The 14280-nt window shown below is 44.1% G+C and overlaps 1 protein-coding gene across 4 annotated transcripts in view; it reads left to right on the forward strand.

Moving 5' to 3' along the window:
* The first annotated feature begins 8027 nt into the window (after positions 1-8027).
* Positions 8028-14280, forward strand: part of NPC1 (NPC intracellular cholesterol transporter 1) — a 47615-nt gene continuing 41362 nt past the window's right edge. The window contains exon 1 of one of the 4 annotated variants that reach the window (XM_049698120.1): positions 8028-8201. In XM_049698120.1, the coding sequence (XP_049554077.1) occupies positions 8145-8201 (57 nt within the window). In that variant the 5' untranslated portion in view covers positions 8028-8144. The remainder of the gene's footprint in view (positions 8202-14280) is intronic. The other 3 variants (XM_004273753.3, XM_033435325.2, XM_033435324.2) reach the window with 3 other exon arrangements.

The following is a 14280-nucleotide window of genomic DNA, read 5'->3' on the forward strand; positions in this document are numbered from 1 at the left end:
ATGGTTGACTTGAAATGATTCTAGTTCTGTTGGTAGAATTGTTTTTTGAAACCACCCCTAACACTTTCTAGGAATTGTTGGCAGCCATCAGAATGTACTACCTCTGCTTGTCACCAACAAGGAACTTTGTACGGGATCTGTGTGGTGCCTGAGAGTTAATGTTTTACTACCTTCTTGGTAAAGTGCAAGATAATACACTTATCTATGCTGGTCAGTTGGTCTTAATTAGTGAGTTCTATCTCACTGTGAGAAGGTGCTAAAAAATGAGCATGTAGAACCATGCTGAGACACAGCTATGTACAGACTCACACTGTGTGATGATGATTCGTGCCATTTTCCCTCATCAGCTCACACCCATGTACTTACATGTGCTTCAAAATACAGAGAAAATCAAAAAACAAAATCAAAACGAAATAAGACAAAAAATATGTTCTATGCTCTCTGGGCAAATTTAGAATAATTTATTTCACATTCCTCTGACTGAGAGACTGGCCTGTCTCTTTACTCTGTTTAACTTACCAAACACAATGAGAGAAGCCAGTAATACCAACTGAGGTGTTTTCTCCAAGCTCTCTGACTGTACTTAGTCCTCAGTTAAATAATTTATGCATTAATGGGCCTGGAAAGTCTTAGAATCTTTTCCTGGTGACTTACCCTTATTTTTGGGCAATATTTTAAGATAATTTTAAAATATAAGTGAAGTCAAATTTTAACAATTAAAGGAAGTTAAAGATCTTCAGGCTTTTTTTTTTTTTTTTTGACCACGCCTTGAGGTTTGCAGGATCTTAGCTCCCCAACCAGGCAGTGAAATCGCCGAATCCTAATCACTGGACGGCCAGGGAATTCCCAAGATCTTCAGTTTTTATCAGATGCCTTGTCAGCTTTATCTCTGGCAACAGAAAGAATGACTTCTCCCATCGCTGGTCTCTTCTTCTCTCTCTCACTAGAATTTAACCCTCTAATTTTTAGGAAATGCTGTTATTGTTCCTATTTCTCACAGTTGAACTTTAAAGAATAGCCTTAGAAAAGTCTTCCGTTTACAAGTTAGACTCCCTATTTTAGGAAAGATAAGACCAAAAGCCACCCCAGATGAGGGAGACTGTATTATGTGACTGAATCCTCCAGATCAGGGAATGCCAAGTGAAAACCACTGACAGCCATGTTTCAAGGTATCCCCGTGCTAATAGCATCCTACGCGAGTGTAAGCTACACCGCAACCCATGACTGGATTAATCACCAGTTCAAGTATCCTTAGTATGGTGAATAATACTTTACCATAAGTCTGACCAAAAATAACCCATTCCTGAACCCTCATAAACCACTGACACTGAAGTCATGAGTTGTGTCTGTAAGCTATTTTAAATGAAGATGTCTGTAAAATTTGGCTTGCTTAAGTATGGAGTTTTAAAACTCTATTGCAGAACCCAAAAGAACTGAGGGCTTATTTCAAAGAAATGACCTGTACAAGAATGTTCATAGCAACTCTATCATAGCCCAAACTGGAAACAATCCAAATGTCTGCCATGGTATTTTTATACGATGGACTGTTACTGAGCAATAAAAAAAGATGAACTATTGCTATAAGTGATGTGGATGAATCTCACAGACATAGTGAAAGAAACCAGACACAAAAGAATATGACTCCATGTGCATGAAGTTCAGAGACAGTAAAAGCAATTTATGATGATAGAAGTCAGAATCGTGGCTATCTTTTGGTTGGAGGAGGGGATGATATTGACTGGGAAAAGGCATGAGGGTCCTGAAAATGTTCTATAGGCTTCCTCTGGTTGATGGCTACATGGATCTGAGGTAACTAGCCTCCAAGAAGGTCCCCAATGCTCCCCTCCTCTGGAATTCTTGTCCCTGTATAGTCCCCCTCCTACATTGTATCAGGACTGTTCGGTGTGATCAGCAGAATATGGCAAAAGTGATGGCATGCCACTGACTTGAGGCTCTGCCTTGCTCTCTCTTGGATCACTCACTCTGGAGGAAGCCAGCTGCAAGTCTTGAGAACACACAACAGCCCTGTGGAGAAGCCCACACGGAGAGGAACTGAGGCCTCCTGCCAGCAGCATCTTGCAAGCAAATATTCCAGCTCCAGTCAAGCATTCAGATGATGTAGCCCAGCTGACATCTTGACCACAACCTCACAAGCCAAAACCACCCAGAACCACACTAATCCCTGGCTGACAGAAACTCTGATATAGTAAATGTTTCTTCTTGTAATCTACTACATTTTGGGATAATTGGTTATCAAGTAATAGATAATATAAGTATATTATATGTAAGAACTCATTGAACTGTACAGGCAAGTTTTATATACTTTATATATGGGTTATATATTAAGAAAAAAGAAAAAAGTCTATTACCAAAAAGAGGCTGTCAAAAACACTCAACCTGAAACTCCCTAGATGTTTGGCAGAAGTATTAACTCAAGGTCTCCTATATTTCACCAAAATGTGTTCGCAGTGTGTAGTCGGACGGAGGGAGACAGGTGTGAGCTGGTCACCTTCTCCTGTTCCCTGTGTTGAACTGGTCATCCTCCGACTGTCTACAGGTGGTGCTTTTAGAGTCAGCTCTAGCTGCTCTTCCTGGACCTTTTTGGGGGCTGTCTGTTAGCAAAATTTACAATGTCTACAAAAGTGGGGCCGACTTCTCCATTAAGCCCAGTAGGCCTAGTGCCTAGGGCCCCCGACACTTTCAAGGTCTCATAAAATGTTTTAACATCAATTTATTTTAAAATCAGAAGAAAAATATAAAAATATAATAATAATAAATATATAATAATGAAATCAGCTTGGATTATATCCATCTTCATACCAAATGCAGTGTAAAATATAATTTTAAGTGTTTTTTTTTAAGGAGGGAGGGGCCCCCAAAGGCAAAGGCACTTAGAGCCAACAAAAGTCATAGCTCAGCCCTGAGCACGAGGAGGTGTGCTATGGACTGAACAGTGTCCTCCCCCAAATTTATATGTCCCCCTAACCCCCAAAGTAACTATTTAGAGACAGGGTTTTAGGAGGTACTGAAGGTCAAATAAGGTCATAAGGGTGTGACTTTAACCCAATAGGATTCCTTGACTTTCTACAAAGAGGAAGAGAGAGATTTCTCTCTCCACATACGTTCACCAAGGAAAGACCATGTGATTACACAATGAGGAAGCCAGCCATCTGCAAGCCAGCAAGCGGGGGCTTACCAGAAATAGAACTCACTGGCAGCTTGATCTTAGACTTCTCTGTCTCCATAACCGTGGGTTATAAATTCCGGATGTTTAAGCCACCCAGTCCATGGTATTTTGTTACGGCAGCCTAAGCTGACTAATACAAGGAGGGAAAAGTGGAAAAAAAAAAAGAGCAAAGTGAAGACATGCTGAGTCCAACAGGAACGGTCTCAGGTATCACCAGATTAAGTCAGTAGTACCCCAAAGGCCCAGCTCTATCTTCATTTCCTATTATTGAATTTCAGCCTTCAAGTTAGAAACTAGGCAAGCTTGCAATCTGTGCAGAGGTTAGGCATTCTTTTTTCTTTGACCACTTGAATCACTGCCTACTTTGCAGGTTTCAAGTTAGCAGCAGCAGCAGCAGCAAAAAAAAAAAAAAGCTTCTATATTAGAAGAACTCAAAGTTATTTTATTGGAATAAAATTTTATTAACATGAATATCCTGCTCAAATCACATCCCTAGTCTAGAAAATGAGATGCAGTGGTTGCTTAGCCAATGAGGTAACCCAGGAGAATGAGGGTTAAAGAAGACTATGTTTTATGAAGAATATGTGATCATCTGCTGAATGTTACTAAGAGGCCAAGTGAGATGAGAACAAAGGAGTTGTCATTGATTTGGCAACACAAGAACCAGTGATGACTTTAAGAAGAGCAGGTGTCCATCTGATTGCTGAGGCTCTGGGGGGAGGTGGAGAGCCAGATCTTTACATCACTCCTTGCAGCAAAATAATTCCAGATGGATCAATATCTTCATGAAATCATTAAAACTCTAAAGGAAAACATGGAATAATTTTTTATAACCCTGTAAACTAGTAAATTATTAAAACTTTCTGCACTGCATTTGCTATACCAACAGGTGAATTTTCTTAATAAATAGTTTTTACAAATCAATATAAAAAAAACTAACAGAAAATGAAGAATACAGAAAAAGAAATAAAATTTATAAGTGTATGAAAAGATTCTTAATCTCACTTATAATTAATAAAATACAAATTAAAGCATCATAATATTTTTTAAAATAAGAAACAAAATAATTAAAATCACAGATACTATTTTTCACCTAACAGAATGGCAAAGATAAGTGTTGGCAAAGAGGTGGAATCAAGTACTTCCATATGTTGTTAGCAAAGGTGTCAATTGCAATCTCTTTGGAGGGCAATTTGGCAATAATCAAAACTAAAATACACATTTCGTTTGATCCAACAATATATACATTTTTCCGACAGTTCTATTTGTATACGATTGTAAAGATTTAGGTACAAGGATGTTCACTGCATCACTGTTTCCTGTAACAAAAGTGACAAACCAAACATAAAGCAGGAGATTGATTAAATAAATTATGTAATGGATCAAAAACTATTAACAGACTATTTCTAGCCTTGCCCTTCCATCTGCTAGGTAAAAAGAAATTTGTTTTGGGTCAACGTTCTCATCTCTCTCCCTAAGGAAAATGTTCAATAGCTTTTAGACTTCTGTGATGCAATACCATGAGGAAAGCAGAGGGCACAGAAAGATGCAAAGCTTTGTGGAATCCAGACAAGCTCAGGAATGTGAGGAGGCATAAGAAAAAGAAAGGTGAATTTATACAATATTACTAGAGATATACAAAGCCTTCCCACGTTTCAGAAATGCAATTTTGAGGCTTAAGTCATTTTGAAATACTTTTTGGTGGTGAAATCTATTTCACTGACTTAGGCACAGCTCTGAGACTGGCCTACAGTGCTAGCTTCAGAAATGTCATATACACACAATGAAATCCATAAAGCTAGTAAAAGTATTGAGGTGGAAAAGCATATTGCTAAATGTAAAAAGTAAGCTGTAAACTGTATACCGTATGCTCCCACTTGTTTAAAAAGCCCATCCATATATTATTCACGTACATGTTTTTGAATACATAGGTGTTTTCTGGAGGATGTTTCTGCACATTTATAAAGATGCATACATGTAATAATTTCATTGACCCTCTTGTTTTGTCCTTTATTTTTATGCAATCAATGCTGAATGGTGTTTATAATGACAGTGGTATTGAGTATTATTTAAACAAAAAGTCTCTCTTAGGACCTCAACCGTGTGTCAACTGAAATAAAAATGCACAATGTAGGACTTCTCTGGTGGCACAGTGGTAAAGAATCCACCTGCCAATGCAGGGGACACTGGAAGATCCCACATGCCACGGAGCAACTAATCCCGTGAGCCACAACTACTGAGCCTGTGCTCTAGAGCCCTCGAGCCACAACTACAGAAGCCCACGCTCCTAGAGCCCATGCTCTGCAACAGGAGAAGTCACTGCAATGAGAAGCCCGCGCACTGCAATGAAGAGTAGCCACCCCCCCACCGCCCCTTTAACCCCTGCTCACCGCAACTAGAGAAAGCCCATGGGCAGCAACGAAGACCCAACACAGCCAAAAACAAATAAATCTATATTTTTTAAAAAACGCACAATGTAAATGTTGTGAGTCAAGTTTTATTTGGGGACCTTACTGAGGACCAGAGCCTGGGAGACAGCCTCTCAGAGAACTCTGAGAAACTGCTCCAAAGAGGTAAGGGAGGAACCAGGATGTATGTGAACTTTTCTGCTTGGAAAAAAACTTGTAATCAAGCATAAAAAGATCACTGCTAATCACAAAGAACGGACATTTCAAGTTAATGATTTTAGTGCTTTTCTAAGTAGGGGAAGATGAAAGAATCTAGGGTCTTTTTGAAATTTTTCCTTAACTACGTATCTTAGCTACCTAGTGGTCAGTATATCCGATGCACAGAATACTTCCAGTTTTTCTCCATCCTGAATTCCCCTCAGGGTGCACACATTAGCAACTGCAGTGGTTAAAGGCTTAATCCTTGTAGAATTGGGATGGCAGGCAACTTTTTTTTCTTTATGAGTGAAAACAATTTTCAGAGAAGAAGAAAATACACCATGATGTGACATAGATTATCCATAATGGTGGAATTATATATGACTTTTTTATTCTTGTCTGTAAACTTTTGTGTATTTTCAAAGTTTCCACCATGAGCATGGATTACTTTATGAGCAAAACAAATTTCTCTTCAAAATATGATAGTTTATTTTTAAAATATATTCTAGCCTTTTGGATATTGTCAAAGCTGTACAAAAAAACAGAACCAGAAAAAATATATATAGCTAAAAGATCTTTTAGTTACTATTTTGGTGAATAGTAGACAATTTGTTGGGTATCAAAATTTCTGCCCATCCCAGAAATGTTTCATGTGGTGCTTAAAATTACCTTTATTCAAGTCAATTATTTAGTAAAGGTTGTTTGTTTGTTTCCCCCATAAGGACTTTGCTAATATTGGAAGGGTTAACTAACCCACCAGCATCCAGGGAATACATTACAGAGGTAGTTCTTGAATTGGAATGTGAATTGGAACCACCAGGAGGGCTTGTTAAACTAAAAAGGGCAGCTTCATCCCCTAGGCTTTCTGATTCGGTGGGTCCAGGGTGGGACCCATAATTTGCATTTCTAACAAATTCCCAGGTGGTGGTGCTGCCAGCTGGTTCAGTGACAACAATTTGAGTATCTCTGCATGAAGCATACTACCTTATCATCAGCGAGAGCACCAGGCGCCTGAGAGCAAGCAGATGCCTGAGGCCAGGGGGTCGTCATGGTTGAAGGTCCAGAGGGAATCCCTATAGTTTCAGTGCCCAGCCAGACAGGTGGACATTTCAGGGCTGAGGAGGTGGGGAGGCAAATTGGTAACTGAATCAGAGGCTTTGTAGAGTAGGGATGGGAATGTCACCTGCATCATGGTCCTACCTTCACTGGGTTTGTTTATTGCTACAGATGGATATTTAGTCTTTTCATTGTAAATTGTCTTCCACTGTGCGGAGAAGAGATACATACATGCATTTCCTTACCTTCAAAATGGAAATCACTGATGCTTCTGAGTGGTTTTAATAAGGGAAGGAAAATGTTACCAGAAATACATATAACAAAAATAAATGTAAAAAGATTATAATAAGTGTAAGACTTAAAAACGTAGATGCTTCTTTATCTTTGTTACTTCACTTCACCTAGAACTTAACGGACTCTGGTCCCACCTCTGGGTCAAACCTCCCCCCGGGCTGGTGGCGGGCTCTTCTGACGTCCGCACATTCCCTGCCACGCTTGGCTCCGCCAGCAGATGGTGCGGTTCTAGCGCTTTTCCAAAAGTGGGCTGAGAGGACAGAAAACAGAGATTGGGTAGCTCTGAGGCATCGTCCACAGCCACGCACTGCCCGTGGAGCTGTCGGATCACAACACTGTCAGGCCACTGTGTGGCGCCGCCCCCCGCTTTGCTAGAAGTGCCCAGGCATGGATTCCTTTTGGGTGACTGGGTTTGGAAGGAGAACTTGCTTAGGGTGCTAATTGGACCCGCTGAGAAGTGGGGTCTTAAGTGGGAAGATAGTCCGCACGCAATCCCATGTGCTAAAACCTCGCCCACCGTCTCCAATCGAGGAAAGACAAAAAGGGGAGAAAGGAGTTAAACCATCAAAACCACACGCCGTTGGGACAGCTCCAGAAGTATCCTTCCCGGATATGCTCAGGGGCCCGGGTCCGCGAGTCCCTGGCCTGAGGCTGCGCCCCCAAGCGCCGCAGGACGGAGAAGTGCCGAGCTGGGACTGGGGAGGGCGCTGTGGGATCCGGCGGTCGGGTCCCGACTAGCCCCGCCCCTGTCCCGCTCCCCACCCCGGGCCGGTCCAGCCCCAGGACAGGTCTAGGGCGGGTCCAGGCAGTGCCGGCAGCGGCCCCGCCCAAAAGTGGGAGGAGCCGACGACGCCATCGTCATTCCTGACCTGCGCGCGCAATCAGCCGCAGCTGGCGCTTGTTCCCTCCCTCAGGCGGCGCCAGACCCCGACAGACTCGGACGCGGATCGGAGCCTGCCAGCCTACCCTCGCTGACGTCTGCAGCCCGGCGCCAGGGCAGCATGAGTGCGTGCGGCCCGGCCCTCGGCCTCCTCCTGCTGCTGCTCTGCCCGGCGCAGGTGAGCGGCCGCCGGCGACCCGGGCAGGCTGTGGGGGACGTGGTGAGGCCGCGAGGCGGGGAGGGCTGCGGGCTGTGCAGAGGCTCAGGCGCCCCCGGCCCCAGAGAGGACCAGCCGCGGGTCCAGCGGATCCCGGGGAAGTTGGTCTAGCGATGGAGCCCCTGGAGGTCCCCCCACAGCTCCCCGGTGCCTTTCTCCGGCCACGCGGTTTTCCCTGTGGTCTGGAAGACGGTGGCAACTGGGGGCTGCTTATTTGACCTGTTTGGAGCTCCTTTCACCTGTGGTCACCTCGTTTCTGGATTTAGGGTATGGGGTGAAGGGAGGAGGAAGAACATGGGCGGAGAGGAAATAGGGTTCGTATTATTTAACCTGCCTTTCCCCCCTTAATTCTGCCAGAGGCACGCGAATTCTTTGTAAATGTGTTTAGAAGATCTGACCACTTTATTTCTTCTCCTCCTCCCCTAAAGGTGAAGGAGGGAGGGGAGATAAAGTTAGCAATCCGTCAGGCCCCGGATTGGAACAGCCCTAAGTACTTTACAGAAGGCAGCTTGGTCTTCTAAAGAGTGCAAGTTACTTCTTACCCACTCCCTTTACATCTCTAGACGCTGAGGCCGACAGGTGCGCGGGTTAATTGGATTTCGCAATACCAGCCGTGGAGAGGAGGGGCCTGGAACTCCCTGGGTCGGCTTTCCCCTGGTTTGGTAGAAGCCCTGGGCATGAGCGCCTCGCTGCTATTTGTGTGTCTACAGTTTTATCCTTTAAAACTGTGGGTGTCCGGAGGGATGTCTAAGGATTTCGTGCTGATTAAACCAGATCCGGATGGGAATCCCAGGTTCTCGTGCCCACTCATAGGTGTGTCAGTGATGAGGGGGCAGTGAATCCCAGGGGAAGGCAGATCAAGGGGTTTCCTGCACCAGGAAAAGCTCTCCTGAGGCGTCTGCATAGTTCTCAGCAGGGGGGTAGGTGTGGCTGACCGGGAAGGGCCTCCTGTGTGTGCGTGTGGGCGTCGCCAGGGGTGTGGGCTTGTGGAAGAGCACACACCTGGTGGGGAGGGGAGGCAGAGGAAAGCAGGTTTCGGGGAGGTGCTTTGGAATGGGGTCAACCGGTAGACCGCCTGCTAGCTCTGTGGCTTTGGGCTCATTACTCTTTCAAGCCTAACTTTTTCTGAAGATAAGCAATTCCTCATACAGTTATTGAGGTCCCTCCATGCATAATGATGTTTGGAGAGATCGCATCACTGTAGTAAAAACTCAAGAAATAGCAGCAGTTATTTGCTTTGAAAATACAGCTATTCAGTTTCCCGAGAGTTTTAGGTTAGGATCTAACAGGCAGGCTTCACATGGTTAAGTAGCTTTAATTTATCTCTGAAATCCTTTTACCTCAAGGTAGCAGCCAGGGCTGATGGTAAATGAGTGCCTCTCCTCCTAGGACTTTTGGGATAGGTCAGGGGTTGGTCACAAGTTTCTTGCAAAATGCCTGGAAGCCTTGAGAGGGTTTGCAAATATGAACTGGAGACCCTCGTGTTGATATTTTTAAGATTAGCTCCCTCATGTCTGCAGAGGCTTTCAGTACCTGCATTTCCTCACACCTGAGATGTGATTGGGGGGGGCGGGCGGTTCCCGCTTTTAGAATTCTCACCAGTGATGAGCAGCTCGTCTGGGTTGAGTCTGAGCACCAGTAAAGTTCTGTCACGGAATTGCAGACTAACTGTCCTTCATAAAGTCTGAAATACCTTTGTGGGGTGGGGGATTTTTGCTTTCCTTAACTTTTAAGTTTTACAGATGATGAAATCACATTACTAAGACTGCGTGGTTTTTAAACCTTGTGCTCATCCAAATAATGTGTGCAGTTTTGAGAAGTAGTACGCATCTCTCCTGACTGTAATATTTATAAGCTTTTTCTTGAGGGACTTGCACCATAATGAGGCCTGGGTAGGAATTAAGCCATTAAAACTGCTTTTCCTGAGGAGATCGGGAATGGGTTAATCTTTCAGCCTGAGAGCATTGAAGAATAACTTTCTGAAATTGGAGCGAATGTGGGTAATCTTCCCCAGTCTCTCCCATTCCTTGATTGATGCTGTGATCAGTTATTTTACTAACATAAGTAATCAAGGGAAAATGAGGCTTTTTATTATTAGCAAGTGGGCAGAAAGAAAACGCCTTGCTGAATAGGTCTTTGTATTCCTTCAGCGTTTGTCATATTACCCAGAACAAAGAATCCTCTTTCCTGGGTAACCCTTCCCCTCCCTCCACTCCTCCTAAAAGGGGTGCTTTCAGGGGTGTGTTACAGATGACACATTATCTGTGCGGAAGCCTGGAGTGGGCCGTCTCTAACCTGAGCTCAGGTGCCTCGTCTGCTCTTTCACCCACAGATCTGTGAAGGGCACCAGCTCTCCAGCCAAATAAACTACTTGCTGTCAAAACCCTGCCCATCTTCCAAGGCCCAGTTCAAAAGCATCTTCATCTGTGACATTGTTATTCTGTTCCCCCAACTAGAATGCCTTCACTCTGAAGTTCTCAATCTTTGTTTAAACTGCTCCAGCAGCAGCAGCGTTTACGGCCTGGCACAAGACTTGGAGTTAAAAGACCTGGTGTGGGTCTTGACTCTTCCTCTTACCAGGAGTGATCTTGGGCAAAGGCAGTCTCCTCCTCTGTAAAATGGGGTTAACAACTTCACCTACTCCTCAGGGTGCTTGTGGAAAGACAGAGAAATATTGTTTGAATGAACTACCGTGCTGCAGGCTCCTTGAGGGCAAGAACTATATTTTACCATCTCCAGCATGGCCTGAATCAACAAATCATTGGCCTTCATGGATTTGGGTGAGGGGATAAGATCGGTGAGGCATTCCGAGGCTACTAGAGATCAGAATTGGATTTGCCTTTGTTGTCTCCGTGATTGCAAAGATCAACGGTGGCCCGGCAGGCTTTCCTTTGCTTGGAACATGCTTGTTATTTTCAGTCTTTAGAATATTTGCTTTGGCAAGAAAACTTTAAAACACACACACACACACACACACACACAAACCCAAAAAACCCCTGCTCTCTCTGATGCAAGTGTGCTCTTGGGGGATTTGTGAGGGAATCTTTAGAATTGGGCCACGGAGGAACTCAAATTACCGTCATTCAGTAATTTCATAAATGTGAAGTGAGTGCAATGTAGGATACAATAGTAGATCGAAAGAATCACCTAGGCAGAAAGTGGTCTGTCTACAAACTGTAAAGTGCTATGTAAAAGTTAGTAGTTACTATCCCTGTCTTGTTCATAGTTGATGGGAGGACGAGTGGATACACAAAAAAATTACAATGCAAAGAAAAGTGTGCTCTAATAAAGGGACAGAATGTGATGGGGAGTCCATTTTTAAGCTGAGTGTTGGAGGGTGAATTAATGCTTACTGGGCGGATGAAAGGAAAACTGGAGAAAATAGGGGGGAAAGTTACCCAATTGTTACTAAAAACCATTAAACTGTACACTTCAATGGTGAATTTATGGTATGTAAATTATCTCAATATTTTTAAATGGCATCCTGGATTACAAGAGACTAAGGAAAAAGGAATTACCTAATTTTTGCATAGTACTCCATTGCGATGACACCTTTGGTCTTGTTTTAACCTCCCAAGACTCCTTAAGATAGGTGTGATGCTGTTTTTCCTGTTTTACAGATGCGGATATTAAGGCTGAAGTTTGTCTCAAGGTCATAGTTGGTAAATGGCAGACTGGGACTTGAGCCACTGTCTTCTGACTTCCGGGCTCTGCTTTATTCAAATTCAGAATATTGCTGCCAGGTTATTCATATTTAGCAAGCTCTGTTGAATGGGTGTTTAGCAGATGTTCTACTTGGCCAGTAACGTTCAAGGCATGTTGCTGGCTCCAGTGTGGCTTCTCCAAAAGCCTGTGATAGATCAGGGGTGGATTTAGCCTACTGGCCTGACCCTTGGTTCAATTGTCACGTTGTGTGAACATTCCTTAGGAAGACACCTGCGGACAGTATACATCCCCATCCACTTTCATGGTTTTGATTTAGCCTTGTGGCTTTTGGATTATTTTTCAAACTTGTGAGTGCGGGAGCTCAGAAATGTCTAAGACTAATTAATAGTGTGACCTTGGGCAAGTCAGTTAAACTGCAAGCTGGAGGGGTTATCTGTAAAGTGAAGATTGGCTGAGCCCATCTAACTCGAAAAATATATCTAAAATACCCATCTAAAGGCATGCCTGGTGCCCACACAAATTATCCTTTGTTATGTGGATATGTCTACCCCAGGTTGGCTATGAAACAGAGTTCCAGAGAATTCCGTCAATAAAAGTCAGAGTAGACCAGCCTCCACCCCAAATGTCCTGTCATATTTGTTTGGTCTGCATACCTGACCCCAAAGGACACAGTAGGCAGCTTAATCTCTGGACAGGATTCTCTGGGCCACCGCCTCCTGGGTTATCCTGACTGGCCAGGCCAGCCCCTCAGCTCCACCCCTCGCCAGAGCTGCAGCTGGGTGTGTCTCCAGGTTCCATCGTGAGCTTTACTCATCCAGGACAGCAGCAGAGATGAGGGGCCCAGGCCCTGCACTGCATCTGCATGGGATGGCCAGGTACAGGCCTGGGGCTGAGGACAGTCACTGGTCCTGAGAAAGTGAGTCAGGACTTGACAGCTGCCTAGAGTTGTATGTAAATGGTAGTCATTAGTCCTGCAGCTGAACAAGGCTGTGTGGAAAGAGGGACACCTGTGTAGGATGATAGTGGAGGGGACAGCCCATCCCTAGCACATTGTCACAATCTAAGGATACGTCCATGTACAAACTGAGCTGAAGTTTGACCAGTGCAGCAGCTGGTGGGGTGGGTATGGAGGTGAATAGGAGGGAGAATGCTTAACTTGGCATTCAAAATCTTGTTTCTCATTACTGGTTTTCTCACTTATGAGCCATGTGACCTCAGAGAATCCTCTCTGAGCTCCAGTTTCCTTACCTGTAAAATTCTGTGATACTACTATTCCATGGGGTGTCTGAGAAATAAACGAGGCAATGAGGGAGAAATCACTCAACTTTGTGCCTGGCACTCAGTTGATGTTCATTAAGCATTTGAACATGAGTTAATATTCACCCTGGAGTATAGAATTCTGTTGCTGATGTTCAGAGCTTCTCCATGTGATAAGATGTGCTTTCAGGGAGCTCCCAATTAGAGTCTGTTTAGCAGCTGCTAGAGTTGCTGACACGTAGCAGAAGGGGCATTTTTTTTTTTTTAACTTCCCTGAACTATTCCTATTATTATTGAAAGATGCTTCCCTGTGCAGTCATATATCCAATAATTAAACTCTAGAGCATGTTGTGAAATAACCATGTGGCCTAACCTTTAAAAGCAGAGATAGCCTAGGCTTGTCACTACTAAATTCTGGGTTAAAGCCAAAGCAACTTCTTACATAATCCAGTCAAGCTCCTTTAACTCATCTTGTATGTTTTGACAGTTTCTGAATGAGTGAACACTGGATGAGATACTATAGAAAATTTCAAAGGAAGTATAACACCTGGGCTCTGCCCTTTAGGATTCTGTGGCCTCACAGGGCATTCGAGACCTAGGCAAGAAAATACTCTTGCAACTTCTGCCTTCATGCACAACTTTGTGATACTCATAAATTCTCCTTGATCTTAGAGCAGGAGCCAGCAAATTATGACCTGGCTAGAGCCTGTAGCTGTGGATAGCTTTCTTGGGACACACCCACGCCCATCTTTTACCCATTGTCTGTGGATACTTTTGAGCTACAGCAGACAAGGTTGAGTATGTAGCACAGAGACCTTAGGGCCCACAAACCTATCATATTTAATATTTGGTCCTCTAAGGAAAAGTTTATCCACTGTGTCCTGGTGGATCCCCAGGGGAGCTTGTGGAATGTAAGTCACAGAGAAATGGTTCGCCTGAGCTCTGGGTGCAGGACACCTGCTGACTCAAGCAGTGAGGATGGATGCCCGTGAGCACCAGCCAGGTGCTGCCTGGGGCCAACCTGCCTCTGCCCAGGACAGCTCACCCGACGGGGGAGCACCATGACCAGATCCAGGTGATAGGAGTCAGAGTTAAATTTAGTGGAGGCGGTGAGTCT

This window comes from Orcinus orca, chromosome 15, assembly GCF_937001465.1.
Source record: "Orcinus orca chromosome 15, mOrcOrc1.1, whole genome shotgun sequence".
Lineage (NCBI taxonomy): Eukaryota > Metazoa > Chordata > Mammalia > Artiodactyla > Delphinidae > Orcinus > Orcinus orca.